At 37.4% G+C, this 16,042-nt stretch overlaps 2 protein-coding genes across 2 annotated transcripts; both read left to right on the forward strand.

The window, feature by feature from the left end:
• Positions 1 to 5,961: 5,961 nt before the first annotated feature.
• LOC109243447 lies at positions 5,962 to 7,356 on the forward strand. The gene is made up of 2 exons (XM_019410379.1): positions 5,962 to 6,891; positions 6,996 to 7,356. The coding sequence occupies exons 1-2, from the start codon at positions 6,121 to 6,123 to the stop codon at positions 7,155 to 7,157; spliced, it is 933 nt and encodes a 310-aa protein (XP_019265924.1). The 5' UTR covers positions 5,962 to 6,120; the 3' UTR covers positions 7,158 to 7,356.
• Positions 7,357 to 12,004: 4,648 nt separating this feature from the next.
• On the forward strand, positions 12,005 to 12,943 carry LOC109243442 (protein FAR-RED IMPAIRED RESPONSE 1-like). Its single transcript, XM_019410375.1, has one exon. It carries the CDS (start codon positions 12,005 to 12,007, stop codon positions 12,941 to 12,943), a length of 939 nt encoding a protein of 312 aa, XP_019265920.1.
• Positions 12,944 to 16,042: the final 3,099 nt, after the last annotated feature.

A 16,042-nucleotide genomic window follows, 5' to 3' on the forward strand; every position in this document is an offset into this window, starting at 1 on the left:
AGTTCATCAGGCAGAAGGTCGGTACGTCTCATACGCCGGGAGACACGATGCTCTGGTATGTTTTCTGTTATAATTAATTATATACCTGTAATTTCGTGCCAAATACGTAGTTTAATTTCTTTACTTTTGTGCAGGCGATTGGATTGCATACCGTCTATCGTATGGGGCAGCAGATGCAGAGTTATGTCCACGATCCTGTGGTCATGCAGGACTACAGTCGTCGATTCATGGATTTGGCTGCCCAGACACTGCAGCGAGCCCGATCGGATCAGCGTTTGGCACACGAGGCTGATTATATTGACCCAGCCACATACCAGCGAGGTCGTAGTATCCCACGAGGTGGTGGTGCCCGACGATCTGCTGGTGCCCGATGAGCTGCTGGTGCCCGACGACCTCGTGCTGCCCGAGGAGGTGGTGTTCAGCAGGGGGGCGATGATGCTCCTGATGATGGTGTTGCTGCTGATATGGCAGGTGGCATGCATGAGACTGACATGCCGTCTTACAGCCTTGGAATTTTTGACACTCCAGTGCCATCACAGATGACCCCATCGGGTCAACTATTGATCACGGGCTCGGATTTTCAAGGAGCGGATTGGGGTAGATATTTCCCTGGCCCGTCTACCACTGATGAGGGTCGACCGACCCGAGATTTATTTAGTGGGCGCCGACTGAGTTATGGCAGCTCTTCACATGCGCAGGTATGAGTTTATTAGTATTGAATTTGAATTTGTTTTTAACTATAACTTATTTATTTTGTTATACGGTCGTGTCCTGTTTGCGAGCATATACCACATTTTCGCGCATAAACTGTATCACTAACATCCATTTGGTTCCGTATACGCGTTCTCTTCTGCACCTGTATTTTACGCAAATAGGACTTGTTACACACCATTTTAAATGGTTCAGGAGGCCGATAATGCTCAGCACCCAGTGGCTGCAACTGACCACTATATGTGTTTAGGTACTTGGAAACACTATATTGTCGATCAACATAGTTGGTTGCACCTAAACCAACTTGTTGAAAGCACTTGATGGCATGTGAGCAAGGCATGTGGTAGATGGACCATTTTCCACAAGAGCATAACTTTGCAGATTCATTTATAGTATGCACATTATTACCCCGATTTTGATGGATAGCGGTGCGAACTTCAAAAACATTTCTTTCATTATCATACTGCAAAAATGAATGCCAATGTGCTCGTCGTCTGTATTTCTCAAATCTCGTCATCGGCACTGGCATAAATTCAACACCCCTTTCCATCAATGACGTTGCAGCCGCAGACCTTTCAACGAACCTCTCCGCCATTTGCTTGAACGACATCCGCACCATGGCTGTGACAGGCAATCCTCTTGCCGACTTCAATAACCCGTTGAAAGACTCTGACAAATTTGTAGTCAGAGTTCCCCATCGTCTGCCACCATCCGCATGCAAAGTTCACTTTTCAGGGTCATGTCGCATTAACCAACGATAGGCTGCCTCGTCTTCTTGCCTGATATATTCCATGTGCCTCCGGAATTTATGTTGTTGGTGGTCTGTTGCTGCCATCCACACCAAATCATGCAGATCCTTATTGGGATATGCCTTTTGGAAATTGGCTTTCAAATGCCTAACACAGTAACGATGGTAGGCATAAGGTTCTTTCCATGCAGGCAAGTTCTCCACAGAACTTAAGATACCACCGTGCCGATCAGATATTAGACAGATACCGGAATGCTGTTTCACAACGTTCTCTTTCATATGGTTCAAAAACAACGTCCACGTCTCTTGGCTTTCATTGGCACAAATAGCAAAAGCTAGAGGAAATATCTGTCCATTAGCATCTACTGCCACGGCTATTAACAGCTTGATATCGTACTTTCCATAGACATGAGTGCCGTCTATGGATATTACGGGGCGACAATGCGAAAAACCATCAATTGCTGGTTTAAACGCCCAGAACACGTAATTTAATATATATTCTGGTTTACCTGCACTTCGCTCAAGCTTCCACTCAACAACCGTCCCGGGGTTAAAATGTTGTAGTGCAGCCATGTACCTAGGCAGATCTGCAAATGACTTATCCCAGTTACCATACACTATTTCAAACGCTCGTTTGCGCCCGAGAAATGCCTTTCTTTTAGTAATGGTATGGCCATGTTCCTGCTGGACTGATGTAATGCACTCTTTGATTTTATACCTTATGGACTGTTCGATGTGTGGAATAAGAACAAGAGAAATCAAGTCAATATCCAAGTTGAAGTGATTCCCGTTGAATGTGTCCATTTCGCATGTGTGGGTGGGAATGTATTTACCCACTTTCCACATACCTGTCTTCTTCTTGGTCGCACGCAACATCCAATTACATGGCCAAAACCACCTGCGGCAAACAACCTTGTATACCGTCGGACTTGACTCCCATACCTGCATCTCATGACACTCTTTTACGTTGTGCATTTTACAAGCCCTGCTTAGGCGCGCTTTATCAGGAAAAAGCATCCCCTTTGCAAGTACCGTTGGTCTAGACTCATCCCACATTGCTGTCCGGATTTCATCAAAATCCCTTGTGAGAGCTTCCACATCCGGCACGGCTGGCAAGTTATCAATGTAAGGAATCTCTCTTGAATGAAACGACACTTCGGACTCATACACTCTTCGTCTAGGGGGGTCTCTCTTCAAATCAGGTCCTTCCTCCTCATCCTCTGCATCACCATCCTCACGAGCAAAGGGTGTCTCATCCCCGGATTCATCCGCATTGTTATCGTAATCACTGTTCTGTTCCTGACTCTGTGCATCTGCTAGGTCCCGATGTAATACATCATTTTCGGGCAATTGAGTGAGTTCAACTTACTCGTTTTCACTGCACAACCAACAAAAATATAAGCTACTAAATTAATAAATAATTTTCATATTTTGTGTAAATCACTTCACTTACAAGTCGTAATGTGATAAAATTTCATGATGGACGTTATCAATTAGGTGATGACTACCGGATGGGCCACTTGTAAAATTCATATCCAGCCGGTAACCCCTATTAAATATGTGAGCGTTAAGACAAATTCAATACAACAAATATATACATAATTAACACAAATGAAAATTAAAATTTACCACTCGTCTTGTGAGTTATGGAAAGCAGGGTTTAAATTATTTTCTCGCTGCTCATTCACCGGCGGTGATAAGTTTAAATCAAAGATAACTCGTTCATCCGGAACTTGTCCGGCAAAAACTGTTCCAGAATAACCCCCCGATGACTAGGGGTTATCTCTACTACGCACAACCTCATTTTTTGGAACGTCTTCGACCTTCACGTACATCTCCAACATTGTGATTACAAGAAAATCCCGACATTCGTCCGGAGTCCTCAAAAAATCACTCAAAGTTTCATCATCGTCGATGTTAAACTCCGAGTAAAAAGCAACCCCTTGCGGAGTGACGGAATAAGGATATCTTCCGGTTACTTTAAATATCACCGAACGTTTCCTCACACTCATTTTTTTGCATAACAACGATATCAATGTATCGTACTCCATTGTCAGTGGCAATTTAACATGACACTTAGCAGGTAAACTGTAGCCCACAGAGTTATTCTCCATCACAACCTCACCACCCCAATATAATGAAACTCTTATCCTACGCTCTTCAGACATTATAAAAAAATGCTGGAGAATTTAACAACAACAGACGTCAAGAGTTAAAAAAAATTTTGAATGCATTTCTATGCGATTCTAACCTCTTTATATAGAAAATGGGGAGCCGGGAAGTTTTTTTTTTTTTTACATATATAGCGCCAAATAAGTTGGCGCTTTATTTTGAATTATTGTACTGGTCAGGAAAAAAAAGATATAACGCCACTATTTCTGGCGCTATATCACTGTCAGTGTATAACGCCAGAAAGAGTGGCGCTATATCACTCACAGTGTATAATGCCAGAAATAGTGGCGCTATATATTAACGGTGTTGTTACCGTTTATATATAGCGCCACTATTTCTGGCGCTATATATATTTTTGTTACTTTTTTTTTACACCTATTTATGTGTTTTGAATCTAAAATAGCAACATTTTGGTTTCGCACTCTCAGCAGTTGCTACTCTTTTATTACTCCTTTGGAGTACAACTCTCCTCTTCTCAGTCTATCCAAGGTGTTTATTAGACACGTAAATTAAAAAATAATAAAATTTTTTAACATGGAAGTAAAATACATCCAAATTATCAAAATTGTCTTTACATCTCCAATTAGATAGGAAGTGGTTGTAATTTTATACATCATTTTATATTTCTCTGAAAAATTGAATATCTTTATTAAATAAGTCTATCAAATCATGTCGACAAAGGTAGAGATAATACAAGAAATATAACAAGATTAAATACATTCTTAAAACAAAAAAGTAAGTAATAGATTAAATACATTTCTAGCATAAAAAATAATATTCTTTTCAGAGACATTGAAAACAAAAAGATGTCACTTAAAATGAGAGGAAGGAATTGATAATAACAGCTAGGAGTAATTTTTTTAATTTTAAATACTAATATTACACTGTCACATTACTTGATGTCTATATTAAGGATAAATCGACAAATATGGTCCCTTAAGTTTGGGTATAGTTTAAAGTGGTCCCTAAAATATGATTTTGAATAGCATTGGTCCTTTAATTTTGGGAAAGGTGAGTACTTTCGTTCTCCTGTAAATAGTTACTAACATATTATGATTGTCGGATTTAACATGAGCTCACATTTGGAGACATAATTTTTGCGTTTTTTTTAACATTATTTTTGGTCTATTTTTGAAGTTTGGTGCAACTTCTTGAGATACAATTTCTATTATTTTCTATTGTTGGTGTCTGGTGCAGTTTTTGATATTCCGATTTATCAAAAGCACTTTAAGTAGAAAAAAATTCATCTCAAATTAAAGAAAGATTCCGCACCTCAACTAATTCAAGTAATTGTTAGTAGGAAAGTCATATCACTAAACATCTGGAATTTGGCGTTCACATGTTCTGTCAAATCTAATAGTATGAGTTTATTAAATAGGACACTCATTTTTGACAAAATTAAAGGACTAAAATTACTTAAAAGTATAATTAAGAGATTATTTTGAATCTACTCCAAACATTAGGGATCACTTTATCATTTGCTCCTATAAGTATTGGCAGTCAGAAAAACAATGATGGAACTCATCTGAGTGACTCCACATGCATTTGCACAAAAGTAGATGATGTCAAAAAGTACCCTTTCTTACTTCTTATATTTTCTTATTTTTCTCCAACTTGTCCCTAGGGTGTTCATGGTTCGGATTGGATCGGTATTTCCTTAAAAGAAACCAAACTAAATAAGTCGATTTTTCAAATAAAACCAAACCAAACCAATTAAGTTGGTTTTTTCTCGATTCGGTTTATGTCGGATTTTGTCGGTTTTTTCGATTATTTATCGGTTTTTTCTTAAATATAAAACATACACTTCCAAACACATATTCCGGCGATCACATTTTTAATGTTAACACTATCAAATCAATTGCCCTTTGAGAATCTATTATTTATCAAGATATATTGATGGTAATTGAATAAAATAGTGATGAATAATTTAAGGACTCAATTAATTATTTTTAACACATAATGGATTCTTACACTTAACAAAAGAAAACTACCAATCAAACTAGAATGTAAAGGTAAAGAACTATATTAAAAGTGCAAACTATTAACATTTACCATTAAATTTTTGAAACTTTCTATAAAAATATACATATATATAGGTGTAATAATAAATTTGAAATAGCTACTCCTATAGTCGGTTTGGTTCGATTTTTTTCTGATTAAAACCAAAACCAAATCAAATTTGATCGGTTTTTAAAATTCAAAATCAAAATCAAACCAAACCAAAAAGTATTGGATTTTTTGATCGATTTGAATTAGTTTTCGGTTTGATTCAATTTTTCGGGTTTTTATGAACAGCAATGCTTGTCCCCTTCATATCCTCCGCACACGGCGCAATTTAGCCGTATCTCCCGCTTAACTCTCACAAGTTCCAATCCAGTCAGGTGTTAACCTGTTTACCCCACTCTACAAACTCTGCAGTTTCTCCAACATCACTTCTCTTCACTTTTCCCTTTTAGCCTTTCCCTTTCATTTCTTTGATAGCTTATCTCATGGCACACAATACCACCCACAGGCGCACTTTAGCAACTTCAGACCATAAGCCTAAAACTTCCATTTCCATGGATCCCACTCTCAAAAAGCAACCTAAACCCAATCCCTTCAACTCCAAGACTTGTCCACCACATCCTTATTATTGTGTTCCCTCCAACACTATAGACAACATCTCCAACCAATTTTCCCAGCTATATGCAAATCATAAAAACCTCAAATCTTCCTTAAAACATCCATCTGGGCATTCATATTCTTCAGATGACAGCCATTTAAAGCTCAAATCTTGGACTGATTCAGCTGCTTTTGATTCTTCATGTACAGCGTTGACCAAGTCAAAGAGCCAACATGGGATCTCTAAGGAAAGAAAATCTGTCAATGAATGTTACAACAAAGACCATGATATTGACAAAGAAATTGTTGTGCAGAAAAAAGAAGTAATCAAGAAAGTTTCTTCCCATAAGGGGAAAGAGTTCCACAAAGAACTGGATGTTAAAAGGGCATTTATCAATTTGTCTAGGAGTCAAGAAAATGAAAGGCTAAAGGGGTTTGAACAAGGGATTGATGAGATAAAAAAGCAATCTTTATTAAGGAGGAAATCATTATGTAGTTCACAGATTGAGTTAGCTGATTTCTACTCTTGTAATGGTGTGAAAGTTGTGTCTGTGGATATGCCACCTTTTATGCAGATTCATGTTGTCAATTGTGCAAGAAAAACTCATGATAGCTTGGAGAAGTTCACCTCTAAAGCACTTGCTCTTACCCTCAAAAAGGTAAAAGAAAAAATTTACTGCTGTAATAATTATGCATTTTTTTGGGTTGTTTTTGATGAATTACTGATTATTGGATGAATGGGTTTCTGATTTATGTTTTCCAGGAGTTTGATGGGGTGTATGGACCAGCATGGCATTGTATAGTAGGGACCAGTTTTGGTTCTTTTGTGACACATTCTGTTGGTGGTTTCATATATTTTTCTATGGATCACAAGCTATATGTACTTCTCTTCAAGACTAGTGTACAAAAAGTAGAATCTAGTTGAAAATTCTTGAGCTGAAGTTCGTTTTAGTACAGAGGAAAATTTTGGTAAAAATGTGTTGTCTACTATGCAATTCTGTTATTAGATTTGCTAAGAAAAATAGGGGTTCATTATCATTGTAATGTTGATAAACAAATGTACAATGGTATAATTCATCCTCTGAGGTTCAGAAAGGTAATGGTAGAGTTAGATCTCTTTATAACAACGCCTCTATATAACAATCATTCACTATAAAATTCAAGTTTTTTTTTAAACTAATTTTTATGTTATACTCCCTCCGTTCGTAACAATCGGACTGTTATAAAGAGGTTTGACCGTAGTATTTTCACAGTTGGAGTGACCAACAATGGTTCACATGCAAACTCTTTTTCTTTTTTCTTTATACTTCTTAGATATCAAGTTATACATTCATATGCAAGTTAAAGATATGCATAACTTCTAATTTTAGAGAAATTAAACTAGTACTCTCTCCAGTTCATAATAAGTGATTTTTTGACTTTTTTTTTTTGTTCAAAATAAGTGATTTTTTCGGATTTTAAGACTGAATTAATTATTTTTTCCCTACATTGCTCTTGGAGTAAATAATGTTGAAATATGTGTTAGGAGTATTTACGTGAAGAGCCGGTAAATGTTAATATGGTCAATTTTATTGTTAATTAATGTTAAAAGATAAGTTTCTTAATATGTATGAAAAGCACCAAAAAATCATTTATTTTAGATCGGAGGGACTATTAAATATTAGATTGAGATGAGTTCAATTGAGCAATATAAATAGCAAGGATTCATATAGTTTATTTCAACTAATTAGGATTCGTTGCAGTGCAACTTATTCCCGGTGTTTGTATGCATTTTCAAGTATTGTAAAAGTCTGATTGACATTACTGACTTCAATATTCTTACCTCGTAAAATAATGACATTATGACTCATCATCTACCCCTAGGACTGGGCAGTACTGAGAAGGTACCGCTTTATTTTTTACTCTCTTCGGTCCAAAATAAATGATTTTTTGGTCCTTTTTTTGTGGTCCAAAATAAGTGATTTTTCCAAATTTTAAGAGAATTAATTATTTTTTTTCCTACGTTGTATTTGGAGTAAATAGTATTGGAATATGTGTTATGAGTGTTTATGTGAGATAGTAAAGGTTAATATGGTCAATTCCATTGCTAATTAATGCTAAAAGGTGGATTTCTTAATCTGTGTGAAAACATAAAAAAAAAACACTTATTTTAGACCGGAGGGAGTATTTTTTTGAGGAAAAGGGAATACTTATATTAATACTAGTATTATTATAAAATATTATAAAGATGTCTTCAAGATACTTAACAATGAAAGTGTAGTCCATTAGATTTCCTTGTGCATTATTGGATAATACAAGGAATCCTAGATTGAACCCATGCTGACGCAGTCGTTTTGCAGCAGTCTTCCTTTTTCGGGGCATTTGCATCTATATCCGCTTTTTGTGTCACGTTTTAACTTGTGCCCGCTTTGCAAAAAAAATTGCAAGCGTACTCGCTTTTTCGCATAACTTCAGCATACGGGGCTGAAGTAGCAAAGGCAATCACGAAAAACTTCAGCATTCTAGTAGACGGGCCCGAAGTAGCAAGTGTGTTGAACCAAGTGTGTTGAAGTTTTTGTTTTGTAACTGGTGAAGTTTTTGTTTTTGTAGTTTTGTAACTGGCGTAGTTAACCTAGATACTAATAACTCCTTTGATTATCCTTCGTGTTGATGAGTACTGTCTTCTCCGGATTGTGCCGTGTCTTCTCATATGAGAAATAAGCTCCTTTTGTTCCATCTGTTTCGCTAAGTTAGGACTCATCTTATGTGAAAAATGTGAATATATGTAATTTTAATTTACATTTAACTGAACTACCTTGAACCACAGAAAAACTTTACAAACTTACAAGAACACCTCAACAACTGAATGAAGATGAAGTCTATGAATGATGATAACAACAATTGCAGCAGCCACAGAAGTAGCAATAATAATAATAGTAATAGTCATAATGATGCTAGTAGTAACTGGTTAGGATTTTCTCTCTCACCCCACATGAAAATGGAGGTTACTTCTTCTGAACCTCAACACCAACATCATCAGTTCAATAATCCTGCTGTTCCATTTGGAAGGATATCCAGTTGTAATGGATACAGTATATTTTCTGCTTAGCTGAGATTCTCGTGTATATGATTCGAGAGAGTTGCAAAGCAAGGAGGAGAAGAAAGGGGACTGAAGTTATTTTAAAAATGAATAAAATTAAAAGTTTTTTAAAAAAATAAGTATAAGTTAAATGGGGGCGACCAAATAGGACGCCCCGTGCAATTTTTACCTTTTTCTTTTGGTCATTAGTAGTATCGTGGGATGGTTGAAATTATTCTACCTCTAAACTGTCTTGACAAATGAGAATATTTTGGTAGAGAGCGATTTTATCTTTTTGTGGCCTTACTCGTACAAATCCATTTTATTGCTTAGTATCTCTAATGGTATAAATCTGAATTAATCTAAATAAGTATTAAATATGGGATGACTTAACTAAAAAGATAAAAAGAATTGTGCCAACTATCCGGAAAACAAAAGAAAAGAGCTGTCAATATGGGCCGAGCCGGGTTAACTGATCCCGGCCCATGTGGACTTTAGTAACTTACCGGCTGGGCTGGGCTAGCCTACCATTTTGATGGGCCTTATTATGATTAGCCTACCCTAGTCCTATGTGGGTCGTCGGCCCCCACAAGCCGGCCCATTATTTTTAAAAATGTAATTTTACATTTTTTCTTTAAATACTAACCTAAAAAAAGTTAAATATTTAAAAGTTAAAAAATATTTTATTGAAAAAATTTCGCAAAACTTAATAACTTACTGTTCCAATACATCACAATAAACACCAAAAAAATAAAAGACACGACTATATTTCATTCACTAAAAGTCAAAAATTAAAACAAACTATTCAAAAGAACGTCCATGATGCTTATGGGATATCTAACACATCATCTTCATCAAGTCTTAACATCTTCACTTTCATCTAAATCTATGCAATATTAATTAGTTAAATATTAAGAATAATTAAATTTAAAAACTAATAATATTCAAATTCACATAAAAAAATATTACCAGTTTGAGTTTGGAAAAAACCGTGCAACCAATTTCGAGTAGTAACAAGTGTTTGGACATTTTCATGATAGATGCAACTTCTGTACTTGGTAAGAACACGCCCATCAATGCTAAATGCTGATTCCGATGCTACAATGTCATATATTTTTTATATTTTATATATTTCAAATAAATATTTTTATTAGGCCCACGGGCCGGTCCAGCCCAGCCTCACGGACCACGGGCTTACTCGGAACGGACTTAAAAATGGGAAAAGTACAGAAATAGCCAATTTAAACACAAACTTACCAACCTCTAGCCCAAAATTAAACACTTACCAAAATTTAGAGATACACACAAGCGTATCAATTTACCACGCATCGGAGAATCACGCTTCCAACAATCACGCATCCGAGAATCACGTTTCCTTTCCTTTTTCAAGCTATCAATTTACCAGATCACGACATTCTCTCCCTCTGTAAATCATAGCATTCTCTCCCAAAAATTCTCCAAAGGATCCAAAGGAGCTCCAAATTTCACTCAAAATCGATCAATTTCACTATATACCTTCAAAATTTCTGTGTAGATACAGCTTTTGCAATTTCTGTGTAGAAGGAACTACGAACTGCAATCAAAATCAATCAAGGAATTAGTGAGTTTTGACCTAATTTCAGCTACTTCAATGGCAAATGTACCAATTTTTATTCAGTATGGTGGCCGATGGAATGTTGACAACAGCTTTGTAGATTATAATGCAGATGCTGTAATAGTTACTCCAAATATAAGTTTTGAAGATTTTGTAGAAGTGATTTCGAAACAACTTATGATAGATACTTCATTGAATGCTATTGAAATCAAATACACTGTCCAAAACGGTTCTCCGCCAATAGTGATACACAATAGTATGGGTGTATGTGTATATCTTGAGCTGAAAAAAAGCTCAGAATTTACAATGTATCCCCTTTGTATAACATCGAGTGAAAAGGATATGGACATGATCAGCTACAATTCCAATTCTACTGTGATTTCCTCAGAATGTGCACAAAGCTCAGTTGTAGAGGAGAGATACAATGGCGATACAATTAAGATGATCGAGTTTGGGGATGGAGAAGACTGGAATGATATAGAATCTGATGAAAATACAATAATAACTGACCCTCGACACATAGATGTAGAAGAAGGTCAAATTTATAAAGACAAGGCAACGATAGTCAAAGTCATAAAGCACTTGGCAGTAAAGAAAAAAATTCAGTTTAAGGTGCATAGATCAAGTGAAAGCAGGTATCAAAATAATTATTGTATAATTATGTATCTCAATGTATATCGTAGTTGATGTTAGAAGCATAATTATGCAGAAAATAAGTTGTTGCTTGTAAGTATATGGTTGTACACTTTTAAGTTGTGGTTGGCACCGTTAGTACTGTATAGTCATTGTATTTTTTTCATCTAGTATTGTTGATGGCAGTGTGTATCACTATATATCATTGTATTTCATATCGCTCTGTTTATTGATGGAAAAGTTTATATCCTGTCGTAGGTACTGCCTAGTATGCATCAACAACAACTGTGATTGGTATTTTAAGTCTTCGAGCCTGAAAAAAGCAAACCTTTTCAAGGTCAGAAATTTTAGCAAAGTGCACTCATGCCCCCTGAAAGACAGATCTTACGCACAACGTCAAGCTACTGAAAAACTCATCGGCAGTCTTCTGATAGACAAGTATAAAGACCCAAAAACAATATACACTCCTAATGACATAATTGGAGACATGAACAAGCAGTATGGTCTTCAAATGACATATATGCAAGCATGGAGATCGAAAGAATATGCAGTTCAAGTACTGAGAGGGAACCCGAGCGAATCATATGAAAAGCTGCCAAGCTACTTTTATATGCTGGTTCTTACAAATCCTATGTCAGTAGTAAGTTTGAAAAAAACAGAGGAAGACTTGTTCATGTATGCTTTCATTGCACTATATCCGTCTATAAAAGGATGGCAGTATTTCAAACCGGTTGTTGTTGTAGATGGAACCTTTCTTAAATTGACATATAGAGGAACATTATTGATAGCATCAACACAAGATCCAGCAGGTAATATCCTACCACTCGCATATGCCATAGTAGATTCAGAGAATAATGCTTCCTGGGAGTGGTTTTTTGCGAGATTCAAGGATGCATTTGGGGAAAGGGAGGGAATGTGCATAGTCTCGGACAGGCATGAAGGCATTGAAAATGCAGCGGCAACATTGTATCCACAAGTACCTCATTGTGTCTGCATATGGCATCTACGGAATAATGTAAAAAAATTACAAAAAAAAAACCATTTGCTTCTCAAAGACATATTCTTTGCTATGGCCAAAGCATACACAGTTGAGAGGTTTGATTACCACATGGCAGAGGTAGAGAAAATTGATAAGAGGGTCAAAGATTACTTAATGAACGTTGGGTATGAAAGATGGTCCAGAGCATATTCCACTGTCAACAGAACATTGACGATGACTTCAAACATTGCGGAGTCGATCAATGCAGCACTCAAGGCTGCTAGGGAACTCCTAGTACTGCCTTTGCTAGACTACATAAGTCAATTGATCGGACGATGGAATGTTACAAACCTAAAGAATGCAGTAGAGTCATTCACTGATCTTGGAAAAAAATATGATACAATGCTGATGGACAATCTTGAATTGTCACATCAGATGAACGTATGACTGGAATCTGTAGATACTTGTGCATAGAATATGATATCATGCCGAATTCACGGATCTGTTATATCTTGAACCCTTTGTGTGATTCTGTTAAGCTAGTGTCCCCCTGCACAAAAGCAAAGACTTTCAATTTAATGTAGCATTTATGCCTACCCTACTGCTGAAATATTAGTTGGTTTGACATGATATTAAGCTATTGTGAATCTTGTAGGCTCTCTAGTATATGTATTTTGAGGGCATTTGCTTTGTCACCACTAATGATAGTTGATAAATTTTGTAGGTGACCCCTTCAACGAGTTACTTATATTCAGTACTTGACAAGGGTAAACAGAGAATGGTGTTCCTAAAAGATCGAACTTGTAACGACCCGGCCGGCCATTTTAAGAATTTATGCCCCAATCTCCTATTAACTGCATTCTCCGTATTTGTTTATGCTATTTTGATTTGCTAGAATGTTTTGTTTTGAATTACGGAGTGTTTTGGGACACTTAGTCCCTAAAAGAGAGCTTAAGTTTTAGAATTTGGACCGTAGTCGGAGCAGGGTGAAGACGGCCTCAAAATGGAATTATGTTGGTTTCGTTAGCCCCGTTGGGTGATTGCGGGTTTAGGAGCGTGTTCGGATTGTATTTTGGAGGTCCGTAGCTTATTTAGGCTTGAAATGCTGAAAGTTGAATTTTTGAAGTTTCCGGTTCAATAGTGAGATTTTGATATCGGGGTCGGAATGGAATTCCGAAAGTTGGAGTAGCTCCGTAGTGTTGAATGTGACGTGCTTGCAAAATTTCAGGTCATTCGGACGATGTTTGATAGACTTTTTGATTGAAAGTGTAATTTGAGAGTTTTTGGAGTTCTTAGGCTTGAATCCGATGTTAAATTGGTGTTTTGATGTTGTTTTGAACGTTTCGAAGGTTGGAACAAGTTTGAATGATGTTTTAGGATTGGTTGGCATGTTTGGTTGAGGTCCCGGGGGCCTCGGGTGAGTTTCGGGTGCTTAACGGAAGTTGAATTGGACTTAGGAAAATTTGATGTTGGCTGAACCTGTCATAACCGCACCTGCGTGAATGGGACTGCAGGTGCGGTGCCGCAGAAGCGGCTTAGGGACCGCAAAATTGGGATTAGCCCGGGCCCCAGAAGCCGCAGGTGCGATGTATTGGACGCACCTGCGGAATCGTAGGTGCGGTAAGTGAGTCGCAGAAGCGGAAGCTGAGTTTTAATGAAATATCGCATGTGCGATTCTTTCAGCAGAAGCGGGACCGCAGGTGCGGTCCCATGGCCGCAGAAGCGGATTTGCTGGGCAGAAATAGGAAATTTCGAGGGTTTGAAATCAAAACTTGGAAAAACGATTTGGAGCTCGGTTGAGAGCGATTTTGGTAGGATTTTGAAGAGGAAATCAGTGGGTAACGATTCCTAATCCCTTTCTAGTTGTAATCCTATAATCTAATCTTAGTTTTGTCATTTAATTTCGGATTAGGGATGAAAAATTGAGGAAAAGTGGAGAAAAGTTCTTAGGCCTAATTTTGGGGTTTGATCTAGATTTTGATGTCGGATTGGAATAATTTTGGTATAAATGAACTCGTGAGAGTATGAGGATTCTGAATTTGTAAGTTTTACCCGATTCCGAGACGTGGGCCCGGGGGGCATTTTGGTCATTTTTCCAAATTTCGCGTATTAGCTTAGAATTAATTAGTTGAATTAGTTACTTGAAGTGTTATTTACATTATGCAGTTACTTTGAATATAATTGGGCCATTTTGAGTCGGATACTCGTGGCAAGAACGTGGTATAGACTTGATTGAGCTGGTTCGAGGTAAGTGCTTGTCTAACCTTGTGTGGGGGCCATTCCCCCTAGGATTTGGTATTGTTGTTATATAAATGCCGTGTACGTGAAGTGACGAGTGCGTACACGTGCTAATTGTTGGAAATCCGTTTTTATAAATAAAGTAACTGTGCTTCTTTCTTCTTGAACATTACTTGTATTTTAAGCCTACTGCGTAGTTTAGAGAAGCATGCTTAAGTGTATTAATTGTCCTATCTGCTTAAACTGTTTATGTGAACTCTGTGCAGCATGTTAGAATAGAAATCTCTGTTTCTTGGTACGGACTTGAATGAAATTTTTGTATTCTTGCCTTGATATTGTTGGGTTTTTATTTTGGGACTACGGATGAGTATTCCGGGAGATCCCCTTCACCTATATTAATTTTGACTGTAGTGCGGGATACCAAGAGATCCCCCGGCACATACATGAGGATACCAAGAGATCCTCGGGATACCAAGAGATCCCCAACACATATATTGAGGATACCAAGAGATCCTCGGGATAACAAGAGATCCCTAGCACACATATTGAGGATACTGAGATCCCCGAGTATTTACGTTTGAGACTACGGGATGGGATCCCGGGAGATCCCCTGGTGATGTTTCTGTGCACTGAGTGTATATTTGTCTCTGAATCCTTCTCATTTTCTGATATTGTTTTGATTATACTGTTGCACCTTACATTGTTTTACTTTGCTTTATATTTTATAACCGATAGGGCCCTCACCTTCCTCGTCACTACCCGACCGAGGTTAGGCTTAGCACTTACTAATTACCGCTGTGGTGTACTCATGCCTTTTCCTGCACATGTTTTTCCCGTGTGCAGATCCAGGTACATTGACTCAGCCATATCGTTAGCCAAGTGAGGCAATCTCTAGAGACTTTGAGGTATATCTACCGCATTCGCAGACCGAGAAGTCCCTATCTACTCTCTTTTAGCTATAGCCCTTTTGTACTTTTCTTTTGTTTAGACACTCTGGAGTTAGAACAATGTAGTTATTCCACAGCTTGTGATTTCATGAGATCCCGGGTTTTGGGAAATGTAGTTTCAGTTTGAGAAGTTTGTGTTGTATATGCCGAGCGACATCTTTAATGTTTTTATTATGTTATTCCGCAGTGTTTGGCTAGTTTTATTCTGTTGTTTCTTTTTCCGCAATTTGTCAGGCTTACCTAGTCGTAGAGACTAGGTGTCGTCACGATAGTTCACGGAGGGCGAACTCGGGTCGTGAAAAGTTGGTATCAGAGCTCTAGGTTCATAGGAGTCATGAATCACAAGCCGGTTTATTAGAGT

The sequence above is a fragment of the Nicotiana attenuata genome, unplaced genomic scaffold (assembly GCF_001879085.1).
Source record: "Nicotiana attenuata strain UT unplaced genomic scaffold, NIATTr2, whole genome shotgun sequence".
In the NCBI taxonomy this organism is placed as follows: Eukaryota; Viridiplantae; Streptophyta; class Magnoliopsida; order Solanales; family Solanaceae; genus Nicotiana; species Nicotiana attenuata.

Coding starts and splice junctions, on each gene's coding strand:
- LOC109243447 (XM_019410379.1), top strand. CDS start 6,121: ATGGCACACAATACCACCCACAGGCGCACTTTAGCAACTTCAGACCAT. Junction 6,892..6,995: donor TTGCTCTTACCCTCAAAAAG/GTAAAAGAAAAA, acceptor TATGTTTTCCAG/GAGTTTGATGGGGTGTATGG.
- LOC109243442 (XM_019410375.1), top strand. CDS start 12,005: ATGAACAAGCAGTATGGTCTTCAAATGACATATATGCAAGCATGGAGA.